The sequence below is a fragment of the Physeter macrocephalus genome, chromosome 20 (assembly GCF_002837175.3).
Source record: "Physeter macrocephalus isolate SW-GA chromosome 20, ASM283717v5, whole genome shotgun sequence".
Lineage (NCBI taxonomy): Eukaryota > Metazoa > Chordata > Mammalia > Artiodactyla > Physeteridae > Physeter > Physeter macrocephalus.
In genome coordinates, this window is record NC_041233.1 from 71,613,991 (window position 1) to 71,625,627 (window position 11,637).

Sequence of the window (11,637 nt, forward strand, 5' to 3'; positions counted from 1 at the left end):
CATCTTGGCCAAAAGAGGAGAAAGTGTTTAAGGTGGTACCAATAACACTTTAGTGCTCAGCCTGAGAGTTTAGAAGAGGGAAAACTATCACACACCATGGCGGGCCTCATCCCACCTTCCAGACACTGAATGGAGCCCCTTTGCCTTCGAAGTCTTCTACTCTCACACCCCCCAGCCAAGATCACTAATACTGACTGTGCAATAAATGGCCATTCCCTGCCCTGCAGCCAGGGTGGGGCTTTTAGTGCCCTCAGTTTCCCACTTGCAGTCTAAGGCCGAGTTTGGAAGGCCTGGCCTGGGGGCGAGCCTGAACCTCCAGCCCTCCTGGAGATCCTTCCATGGAGAAAGGGGTCCTCCTCCACCGGCTCCAGGATCGGGTATCTACAACCCACCTAAATTGGGTATTTCTTTCTGGGAACCAAGGGCTGACCTCTACCTCCACCCCAGACCGGCTGGCTAGCACAGCCCAAAGATTTCCACTTTTCCTGGTGGCTTCAGGCTCCCTGTTGGCCTGGGCACAGTGGGGCTTGTGTCCCTACAGCCTAACTGAGGGAAGGATTTCTGAATCGGGGACAATATTTTTGGAGGTCCATGGTTCAGGACCCAGGGAGATAGTATTCAAAATGCAACCCAGGGGCTGGATCGAGCACCCTGTATCCTTGGGCCTGGGGAAAAGGATGGGGGGATGCCACAAAGCAAGGTCGAGAGAACCCGCTAAGGGTGAAAACCCAGCCAAGACCCCTGCCCAGAGCTGGCATCAGAGAGCAGAAGGTAGGGGCAGGCTTCTTGGGGCGTGAGTACAGAGCTGAGGGCCATGCCTGTCTCGTGTGTGGAAGTGTGTATGTGTGTGTGCCCTGGGAAGCTTGGGGGGAGGCAGCACGCATGATCTCTGCTGGGTCCTCACTAAGATCAGGTGCCCAGACAACGCCAGAAAACACACTCCTAACTCCTCTCTTGCCTGGAGTGTTTTCCGAAAGGGGTTTTGGATCCTCCTCCCATCCAACTTCCCTCCCACTCACACCCCCAACACAGACTATGCCTGGAATAAAGAAGAAATTGACACAAACATAAATACACAGCAGATGAAACCACAGAGGATGGGGGAGACCCTAGGCGGGGAGAGGGTAGCTGGGAAAGCAGGGGAACATGTCCCCAGACCCGGGGACCTTTGACTGATGAATCTGGTGGCATTGAAGCCTGACTTACAGGACTTCCCTCTTCTCCCCCTCCCAATCGACATTTTTTTGGGTCTCACGGCAACCTCATCACCAAACACAGGCATTTCTTCATCCTTAAGCGAAGTGACATGGGCCTCCAAGTAAGAGATTTAAAGGATGCCAGATTTTTTTTAAAAATCATTAATTGTAAACGTGCAAAATACCTGCTGGTACTTCACTTTAGAAGAATGTAATTGGCAAAAAGAAAAAAAAAAGAGGAAAAAAGAGGCGGCTGATGAATAGATAATAGATCTTTAACCACCAATAAACAGAGAGCAGCGCCAGCAGCCTGGGGGATGTGATCATAATTATGCCGCAGCGTGAGCCAATGGGGACGAGGGAAGTCGGCCCTAAAATCATCCTAAAACCGAAGGCAAGCTCGAAAATGCGGACACGGCCTGGGACTGGAGAAGCGATCCTCACTCCCTAATCGCAAGCCCTGGGTTTGCACAGCAACCCGCCCCTAGGACGACAGATGGCAGAATAATAATAGAAATAGTAATGATGACGATGATGATAATAATAATAGCAATAATAACAATGATAACAACACTAACAAAAATAATAACGACAACGTAACGGTAATAGTAGTATCACATCAGCCTCTCCCTTGATCTTGGACCCCCATTCCCAGATATTGGGACCCCCAGTACCCAAAAGAGCTGTTTGGGGGGAAGGAGATGAGCACCCTCCCAGAGAGGAAAATCGAGAGCAGCGTGAGCCAATGGGGACGAGGGAAGTCGGCCCTAAAATCATCCTAAAACCGAAGGCAAGCTCGAAAATGCGGACACGGCCTGGGACTGGAGAAGCGATCCTCACTCCCTAATCGCAAGCCCTGGGTTTGCACAGCAACCCGCCCCTAGGACGACAGATGGCAGAATAATAATAGAAATAGTAATGATGATGATGATGATAATAATAATAGCAATAATAACAATGATAACAACACTAACAAAAATAATAACGACAACGTAACGGTAATAGTAGTATCACATCAGCCTCTCCCTTGATCTTGGACCCCCATTCCCAGATATTGGGACCCCCAGTACCCAAAAGAGCTGTTTGGGGGGAAGGAGATGAGCACCCTCCCAGAGAGGAAAATCGAGAGCCTGTGGGCAAGTTGGAAGCCCACCGCCAGGGCAGGGTCGTCCACTCCGGTCTCAGCTTGGAAACGAACGGGCCGAGTCAAGGATAGTGAACTCAGGGACCCTGGGACCTAGAGGCTACGCGTGGTCAGAGGACCCCCATCCCCGGCCAGACTCCCTCCTCACCTGGGAAACCTCCGGGAGCTTCGCTGGGGGTGGGAATTGGTCTAACCCAACGGCTCCGTTAGCCCTCGCCGGGAACCAACCCCTGCTCGCTTACCCTCGAGTGCTCCCGGGGCGATTCCAGCTCCCCTGACCCGCGCCCGCGGGGGGCAGCAGCGGCATCGCGCTAGGCGCGAGGAATCTGTGCATCTGTGTGTCCGTCTGTCCCCCCAGCTCGGGCTCAGCAGGCTCGGGATCCAGGGGGCCGCAGCGAAGGCGGCGCAGCTCGGGGACTCTGCAGGGACCGGGGTGCCCCGGAGGGAATGGTGGTGGTGGAGAAGTAGGCGGTGGCTGAGGGGGAGGAGGTGGGGAAAGAGGAGGAGGAAGAAGAGGAGGAGGAGAAGGAGGAAGAGGAGGAGGAGGAGGAGGAGAAGCCAAAGGAAGAGGAGGAGGCGAAAGAGGAGAAGAAGCCGCAGCGGGCGCCGCGGGAGCAAGTGAGCTAGGAGCGCGGGGCGACGGCGCCGAAAGGCCGGGCGGCCTGGCGGGCGCAGGAGGCACGGCCGAGGCAGCGGCGCCGACTCCGTTCCACTCTCGGCCTGGATCCAGCCCTCCGGGTTCCCAGGCGCTCGCCTCCTTCTGACGCACTTTAAAGAGTCTCCCCCCTTCCACCTCAGGGCGAGTAATAGCGACCAATCATCAAGCCATTTACCAGGCTTCGGAGGAAGCTGTTTATGTGATCCCCGCACTAATTAGGCTCATGAACTAACAAATCGTTTGCACAACTTGTGAAGAAGCGAACACTTCCATGGATTGTCCTTGGACTTAGGGCGCCCTGCCCGCCTTTTGCAGAGGAGAGAAAACTTTTTTTTTGCCTCCCCCGAGAAACTTCCCCCCCTCCCGCCTCTAACTTCGATCCCCCCCACGCCATCTCGCAAAAAAAAAAAAAAAAGAAAAAAAAAGAAAAAAAAGAAAAATAAGAAAAATTCTGCCGACACCTGGCCTAGAGCATGTAAATTATAGCTAAGACCTAACAGGCTTGTCCTTGTTCCAGGGAAATTACTAATAAGCCTTTCCCATCCTACAGCGCTGGCGAGAACCTGGGGTTGGGGCCACAGACGCAGACTCGGATGAGTCTCCCAGCTCCTCAGATACATCGGACGAGGAGGAGGGCCCTGACCGGGTGCAGTGCATGCCATCCTGAGGCCTCGTACCCAGGAGGGGCAGGCTGGGGCTGCCAACCCGATCCTGCCTGGGCGGCCCTTTCCTGTCCCAGGCTCTAACATTCAGCAGAAACGCACTTTGGACTTTTTTGCTTTAGATTTAAAAAAAAAAAAAAAGAAAAAAAAAGAAAAAAAAGAAAAAAAAATTACCCCAATCCACGCCTGCAAATTCTTCTGGAAGGATTTTTCCCCCTCTCTCCAGGTTGGGCGCGTTTGGTGCAAGATTCTCGGGATCCTCGGTGTTGCCTCTCCCTCCCCCTCCCCCCTTCTTTCCTTCTTCCTTTCCTTTCCTTTCCTTTCTTTCTCCCTTTCCTCCCCCCCCCCCCCCCCCCCCCCCCCCCCCCCCCCCCCCCCCCCCCCCCCCCCCCCCCCCCCCCCCCCCCCCCCCCCAAGTCCCCAATTCTCGTCCGTTCTCGCCGCGGGCAGCGGGCAGCGGGCGGCGGAGGCAGCGCGCCACGGTCGCCGGGAGCTGGGAGCCCCGGGCGCCCGCTCCTCGGCGCAGCATGTTCCAGCCGGCGCCCAAGCGCTGCTTCACCATCGAGTCGCTGGTGGCCAAGGACAGTCCCCTGCCCGCCTCGCGCTCTGAGGACCCCATCCGTCCCGCGGCGCTCAGCTACGCCAACTCCAGCCCCATAAACCCGTTCCTCAACGGCTTCCACTCGGCCGCCGCCGCCGCCGCCGGCAGGGGCGTCTACTCCAACCCGGACTTGGTGTTCGCCGAGGCGGTCTCGCACCCGCCCAACCCGGCCGTGCCCGTGCACCCGGTGCCGCCGCCGCACGCCCTGGCCGCCCACCCCCTGCCCTCCTCGCACTCGCCACACCCCCTCTTCGCCTCGCAGCAGCGGGACCCGTCCACCTTCTACCCCTGGCTCATCCATCGCTACCGATATCTGGGCCACCGCTTCCAAGGTACGTGCCACGTCGCGGGGCTGCAGCGCTCTGCAGCCCGCACTGCCCTCGGCCTGCTCTGGGTGGGTGCCCGGCAAGGCCTGGATGGAGGTTCCTCCGGTTCGCCCGCCCGCGCGCCGCGTTTGGAAACTGGGCGGCGAGGAGCCGGGCACGGTCCCTAGTCTCCGAGCTGCGGCCGGTTTGGGGGCTGGCCGGCGGCCGCTTGACCCTTTAGAGAAGGGCGCAGACAGAGGAGCTGTCCCCGAATGCTCTCGGGTCGAGGCAGGCTTTCCTAGCCTGCTACGAGTGCCGGCCGCCAAGGAATCCGTGGCCCGCGGGGTCCCCGGGTTCTCTGTCTTCCCGGCGATGCCCTCGCCGCCCTGGCTCCGAGGGGCGCGGACAGGGCCCGGCCACCAGGTTCGCCTTCGACTGCGTTCGACCCTGTTTGCCATCCACTCCGCGCCCCTGCATCCTAGACCTGCAGCTTCTCGGTCTCTGACCCTCTTCCGGCGGCGAAGAGACCCTCGCGTCCCCAGAGCAAAGTCTGGGAGTTTATTTTATCCTGCTTATTTTGGAGGCTCAGGCGGGGCGGGAACCCGCGCGGGTGGGAACCTCTGAGGCTCAGCACTCTCGCCGTGACCTGCTCAATTCGGGCGCCGAGCGGCCACGGCGAAGGCAGGTTCGGTCTGCTTTTTGTTTTTGTTTTTCTTTTAAAAGAAATGAACCGGGTCGGAAGACGGGCTGGAGGAGATCTGTTTGGGTGTTTTCCTTTCTTGCTATTTTTTGCATTTGTGTGTGTGTGGGGGGGTGGGTGGGGGTGGAAGGAGAGTTAAAACTCCAGAAGAAGGGGCAAGTAATTAGTTTAGCGATCCGAGCGGGGAAAAGACCTACCTCCCGAGGCCGCTGATCAATACCCAGCCGCTTGCCCATTCATTAACCCTTGGCGTTCCTGCCAGAGCCTAGAATGGGCTAGATTCCACTCCTCCATAATTTAAAAAACCAGACCAAACAAAAACAACGTTTTACTCTTATTCCCAGACCGGATTTGCCTCCATCCCTGCCTGGATCGTAGGTTTGTCTTTCTTTGGGTTTTGGTGAATCGATTTCCCACCCTAATGAGTGAATCCGAAACTCTCTGGCTTTGCTCGAAAAGTTTAGGGTTCCCTTTCCTCATTCTCTGGCAGCCACGCTCTTGGTCCCCACGCCAGGCCCGGAGTAGCCAGGATCTTCTGGGGCCGCGGACAGTCCCATCGGGTGACCGCAGCTCCGTACGGGTTTGGATGCCTTCGCTCGTGTCTCCTAGTTCTCTGGAGCAGGGCAGCGGGAGAACGGGGCCTCGGGAGGCAGCGGCAGCAGAAACCCTGCGCACCCGCCGGCGAGATTTCGGTCTAGGCCGGGTTGCAACGACACGCCCAGCCTCTGCACTTTTCCGGAGGAGAAAGACTTAAGTGCTTTTAAAATAAGTCCCCGAGAAAACTCTAGGATAGCGGTTCGTTGCCTCTTCGCCCCTCACGCCCGGGGCAAAGTTCTCCCAGAGATTAGAAAGAAGAGACAAACGTTTCTCTGGGTCCGGGGCGCCAATCCCCGGGCCCTGCCTTGCCGCCCCTTCCTCTGTCCCGGGCGCCGGTTGCGGAAGTGGCGAGGCTCGCGGGGCCCGGGCGGCTGCAAAGCCCGCAGAGGTCAGGAGCCTTGGGACTCGACCCGCCGGGACAGCTGCTGCTGGGTGTGCTGCACAGGTACGGTCCCGGCGGAGCGGGCCAGGCAGCTGGAGCGGTGTTCCCTTCGCGCGCGTGGAGGGCCCTGGGCCCCCGTGGGCCGGGCCGCACGGGCTACGTACGCGGAGGCCCTGAGAGCTGTGCCGGGTCAGCCCGGCTCGGGAGAAGCGCGCGGACCTGGCCAGGACGGCTCCCTTTAACGGGACTTCTGTTGTGTCCCCCGCAGGGAACGACACAAGTCCGGAGAGCTTCCTTTTGCACAACGCGCTGGCCCGAAAGCCGAAGCGGATCCGAACCGCCTTTTCCCCGTCCCAGCTTCTGAGGCTGGAACACGCCTTCGAGAAGAACCACTACGTGGTGGGTGCAGAGAGGAAGCAGCTGGCGCACAGCCTCAGCCTCACGGAAACTCAGGTGAGCGGGCCCAGGCGCGACAACCGCATCCCAAATCTCTGGACACACGCAGCCCGCAAAGTGCGGAGGGCTTTCGGCAAACAGGCCGGGAGCTGGTTCCACGCCCGGGCTCAGGATGTGTAAGTTTTGAGGTGCTCTTGGCTTCCTTGGGCTCCAGCACGGGACGGTAGGAGATGACCCGCCCGCGGCTCTGGGGGGGGCGGGGGGGACGCGCTGAGTTGCTCCTTCTGTGCGGCTGGGCTGGACTTGCAGCTCCTGGCTAAGATACCTCTGCACTTTTGGTGAGACTTTCGGTGAGAGTCTGGGGTACGCGGCTGGGATCCGGGAAGGAGAGTGCCGCGGGGTTTTGGGGTGTTTGGGGCTCTAGGCTGGAGAGGGAGGTGAGAGTGGGTTAGGGCGAGCTCTGTGCACCGGGGGCTCAAGGCTCACACCGACGGCTCCAGTTACTCCCCTTGAGGGGATCGGAGAGACAGACCGCCGAGCCGGGCATCCTGGGTGGGTCCCTAAATCCGAGAAACAGAGCTAGAAGGCTGCGGGAGAGGGGCTGCTTTAGGGGGCAGACCCTTCCTACGCAACAGGGTCCAGAGGCGGCCAGGTTCTGGCCTGCCCCGGGGCGAGGAGGGGGCTTAGGGCTACAGTAGGCGCTACTGTACGCGGAGCCTCAGGGCGGGGTCAAAGTTCCCGGCAAACAGTAACATTTTCGGGCAGATTAAGTTGTAACACTTTTCCTGGGAGGCGCAAAGAGGTCGAGGCTTTTGTTTTAAAACGTCCCCCCGGACAAAACCGAGGAGGGCCTCGCGGGTTGGTGCGGGGCCCGGCACAAGGCGCGGCCCCGCTGATTTCTCCTGGATAGCCGAGTCGGCGGTGGTCTTTGTCCGCCTCGCTGCCCACGCTTGCTGGAGTCTTTGTGTGCGTGTCAAGCCCCGAGCGCACCGACGCGCGCCTTGGGCGAGCGCCGGGGAGAAATGAACCGTCCTCCCCCTCAATTAGCAAACTCAAAGCAAATTAAACTCAGCCGTGTTCCAGCTCGGCTTTTTCATGGGGGCACTTTGGAGGATTGGGGGCATTCGGGGAGAGCAAGCCGGGACCTGGGCCTGCCGACTCAAAGGAGAAAGCGGAGCGGACTTCAGGGGCCTGGGGTGCTGCTAGCAGAATGGGACAGCCCTGGTGGCATGGGAGGTGCAGTCATCACCATTTCCCTCACCTGTACCTCACCGCTGAGAAGCTTGGGCAGTGTTACTGTCTGGTCTGGTCACTGTATGGGGCCCCATCACCAGCTTCCCCAGGGACTGGTCGGGATGGCATCTGAGCCCCACCTCACTGCTCCCCAGACTTCTAGCAGCGCTCCGAGGAGGCCGGCTGCCGGCCCCGCCCTGGTGGGAAGTGATGTGATGGGGTGAGAGCTTGGCCCTGGACTGTCCTGGGGCTGGTCAAGAGGAGGACTGAGGGGCTCTTCCCTTCTCTTTCACAGTTTTTCTTTTACTTCCCCTGTATCTCAAGGTCTTTCAGAAGCTTTCACTTCTGAGCCTCTTTTCCTAGCTGAAAAGATACAGCTGGGTTGGTCCGCAGGGCTCTGCACCCCATCATCCCCCCGGTTTCCCCCAGCACCCCCCCCCCCAACACACACACAACTGCTTGTGCTCACCTGCAGAAGTACTGGGCAGAGAGGAGGAAGCTCAGGCGAATCTTGACTGCCTACCCAGGGCCCAGGCCTTGCAGAGGAGGCGCTATATTTAGGCAGCGGCTTCGGGAAACTGGCAGAAGAGAGAAAGCACATTCGGCCCTGCAGGAGCCGCGGCAGGGGGAATGAGATCTTCCCTGCACTAGTTAGGTAGATAGAGTCAGGGATGTGTCTCTCTTAATTTCCCCTTACTTATAATTTTATAGGGGTTTCCCAGTGTTTGCCAGCCTTTTGCACTTAGTGGGATGTGGGTGTCCCGAGCAGGACAAAGTGAGAAGGGGGCACTCTACACTCTGGGCCTAGGGGCCAGGGGAAATGTGCCCCCAGGAGGGCCCAGAAGTGGAGGGAGCCAGCCTTCTCACCGGCCCCGAGATGGGAGCTCTGTTCCCCGAGGGAAGGCCGTGGGGAGGTCGGCTAACAGGACACGCAGCCGGGGTGCTGGACTTTCGTAGTCTCAGTCCCAGGCCCGGGCCAGGCAAAATCGGAAGAGATAGGAGGGCGCTGTGGAGGAACTAACGCGCCCCATCTGCCTCTCCTGCAGGTAAAAGTATGGTTTCAGAACCGAAGGACGAAGTTCAAAAGGCAGAAGCTGGAGGAAGAAGGCTCAGATTCTCAACAAAAGAAAAAAGGGACGCACCATATTAACCGGTGGAGAATCGCCACAAAGCAGGCGAGTCCCGAGGAAATAGATGTGACCTCAGACGATTAAAAACACAAACAGAACCCCACAGAAACGGACAACACGGAGCAAAACAGACAGGGAGAGGAGGGGAAGAAGAAAAAACCCTACAAAACAAAAACAAACCACACACACATTCACGGAGAAGGGGCGAGGGAGTCAGAGAGAGGAGCGGCGCGACGCAGACGCTGGGCGGCAAGAGCGCGGGGTCCTGATCCGAGGCCGCGCCGAGATGGCAGAGGACGGAGGCTCCCTGATGAACACGCAACCCTTGTCTAAAGAGGCAGCTTGAGAGAGACAGACAGAGACAGAGACAGAGACAGAGAGAGAGAGAGATCCGAAGGTGGCAAAGCCGAAGGCGCTCTGACAAGGGGAGCTGTCAGTCAAACGCCAAACCAGCGAGACAAGATGATTGGCAGGTATTCCGGTTATCTCGCAGTCCGATTTTTAAAAAAATGATGATGATGATAATGATAATGATAAAAGAAAAACCCCAGCCAGGCACAGGACTTTTTATTTTGCACTTCGAAGTGTTTTTTTCCCCCGATCTTTAAAAGTAATCAGTGATAATTACAATCGGGACTCCACATCCAGCCCCATCCCACACCTGTTCAGAAACTTGAATTGCATGTAGCAGTTGTTGGGCGAATGGTGTCTTAAGACAGAAAGTGAATTGTAATTTTCTTTTCCTTTTAAAGACAGGTTCTGCGTGCTTTTTATTTTGATTTTTTTGCAAGAAATGTGCAGTCTGTAAACACTTTTTGATACCTTCTGACGTCAAAGTGATTGTGAAAGCTAAATGAAGTAGGCTCAGCGATAGTGATCCTCTTTCAGAGAAACGGGGAGCAGGATGGGGGGCTGGGGGGGGAGGGGGAGGGTGCCCACAAGAGGAGTCAAGACTTGTACTGGGAAAAACAAAACCCTAAATTAATTCTATTTCTTGGACATTCCTTTCCTAACATCCCAAGGCTTAAAACCACGAACTAAACTCCTTTTAGTGGTTGACGGTATTGGCCGAGTTCAACCATTTGCCGTAAATAAAGGCCATTCCAAACTTTCAATCTATCTATTGCAAAAACTGAAGGACTGTAGTTAGCGGGGATGATAAGTGTGGCCAAGAACACGGCAGCAAGTTTTCAAGCACTGAGTTTCTATTCCAAGATCATAGACTTACTAAAGAGAGTGACAAATGCTTCCTTAATGTCTTCTATACCAGAATGTAAATATTTTTGTGTTCTGTGTTAATTTGTTAGAATTCTAACACACTATATACTTCCAAGAAGTATGTCAATGTCAATATTTTGTCAATAAAGATTTATCAATATGCCCTCAGAGTAGTTGTCTTGGGAAATTGAAGTGAATTCTTGAAAAAAGTATCTCTTTGAGTGTGGTCCTTCCCCAACTAGGCTCAAGAAGCCCAGGTTCCCAACCCACAAAAGGGCCAGACTGATGGATTCTTGGGCATGTTAAGAGAGAAGAGGGTGGAAAAGGGAGAGGATTAGGAAAACTTAAGTCCTTCAGAAAAGGGATGGGAGAAAAGTATTCCATCCAGACCTCTGCCCACTGCACGGCCTAAAGAGGGAGTTTAATTTGAATTTCAGGTTACAAATGCTTACTACTCTTAACCTCTAGTTATTAAAAAAACTGGACATCTAGTTATGCATTGAAGAGTATTCCCCCAGGATTGGGGAAAACACTTAGCAGAATCAGGATCCTGGGACTTTTAAAACTGTGTTTCTGACTTCAAACCCCAAAGCACAATTCTCCTTCTCCCTCTCTCTATCCTTCTCTCTCTCTTTTCCTCCCTCCCTCCCTTCCTCCCTTTCTTCCTTCCTTCCTTCCTTCCCTCCCTCCCTCCCTCCCTTCCTTCCTCCCTCCCTTCCTTCCTTCCTTCCTTCCTCTCTCTGGCCCCAATCTGCCAAAGGTGAGAGGATGAGCCCAAGGGCCTCAGCAGCCTTATAAGGCAAGCGTTTTGAGAAACCTTCAACTCTCAATTTTAACATTAAAGAAAAAGTTGTACCCAGTCTTGAAGGAAACTTAGCTTTTCTCCCCCCCTCCTTCCCCCTTCTGGGGGTACGAGGTTGTTTTTGCATGCTTCATTTGCTTCTTATCCTGATAGGCTGCATTAATCAGTTTTATTTCCATTGATAGAGAAACCTCGTCTGTTCTGTTCGAGCTACAAAGCGTCCTGCGAGCTTTTGTGAAAGTGCAAATCAGTTTAAGCAATTATCATACCAGGAATATGAAGGGGAAAGAGGAGGCCTTGCCCAGTGGTCTCCTTTAATCTCTTAATCCACGGATCCAGGGGGGCTGCCTGGACATAATTTAGGACAATCTCCCCACCCTTTACACTGTGATAAGGCCAAGTTACAATGCAGGGCAAAAATACAAGCTTTGTTAACATCCTGCCTTGAAAAGTTAAGATTAGACATTCCATGCACGTGTGGGGACTATAGGGCACTATGGAAATTTTTCTTTCTTTTTTTCCCCTCCCCTCCTCTCTTCGAAAGTAGAATTCATTCTTGGTCTCTCTCCCTCTTTCCCCCCTTTCTCTCTGCCTTTCTCTCCTTTTTTCTCCC

General features: G+C 55.6%; 1 protein-coding gene across 2 annotated transcripts; it reads left to right on the forward strand.

Annotated features, from left to right (window-relative positions):
• Positions 1-4,090: 4,090 nt before the first annotated feature.
• EMX2 (empty spiracles homeobox 2) lies at positions 4,091-10,390 on the forward strand. 2 transcript variants are annotated; one of them, XM_007111122.2, is made up of 3 exons: positions 4,091-4,593; positions 6,514-6,698; positions 8,921-10,390. In XM_007111122.2, the coding sequence occupies exons 1-3, from the start codon at positions 4,188-4,190 to the stop codon at positions 9,086-9,088; spliced, it is 759 nt and encodes a 252-aa protein (XP_007111184.1). In that variant the 5' UTR covers positions 4,091-4,187; the 3' UTR covers positions 9,089-10,390. The 2 variants fall into 2 exon arrangements, with proteins under 2 accessions (XP_007111184.1, XP_007111185.1); XM_007111123.4 differs by lacking the exon at positions 6,514-6,698 and having other exon boundaries at positions 4,113-4,593; positions 8,921-9,024.
• Positions 10,391-11,637: the final 1,247 nt, after the last annotated feature.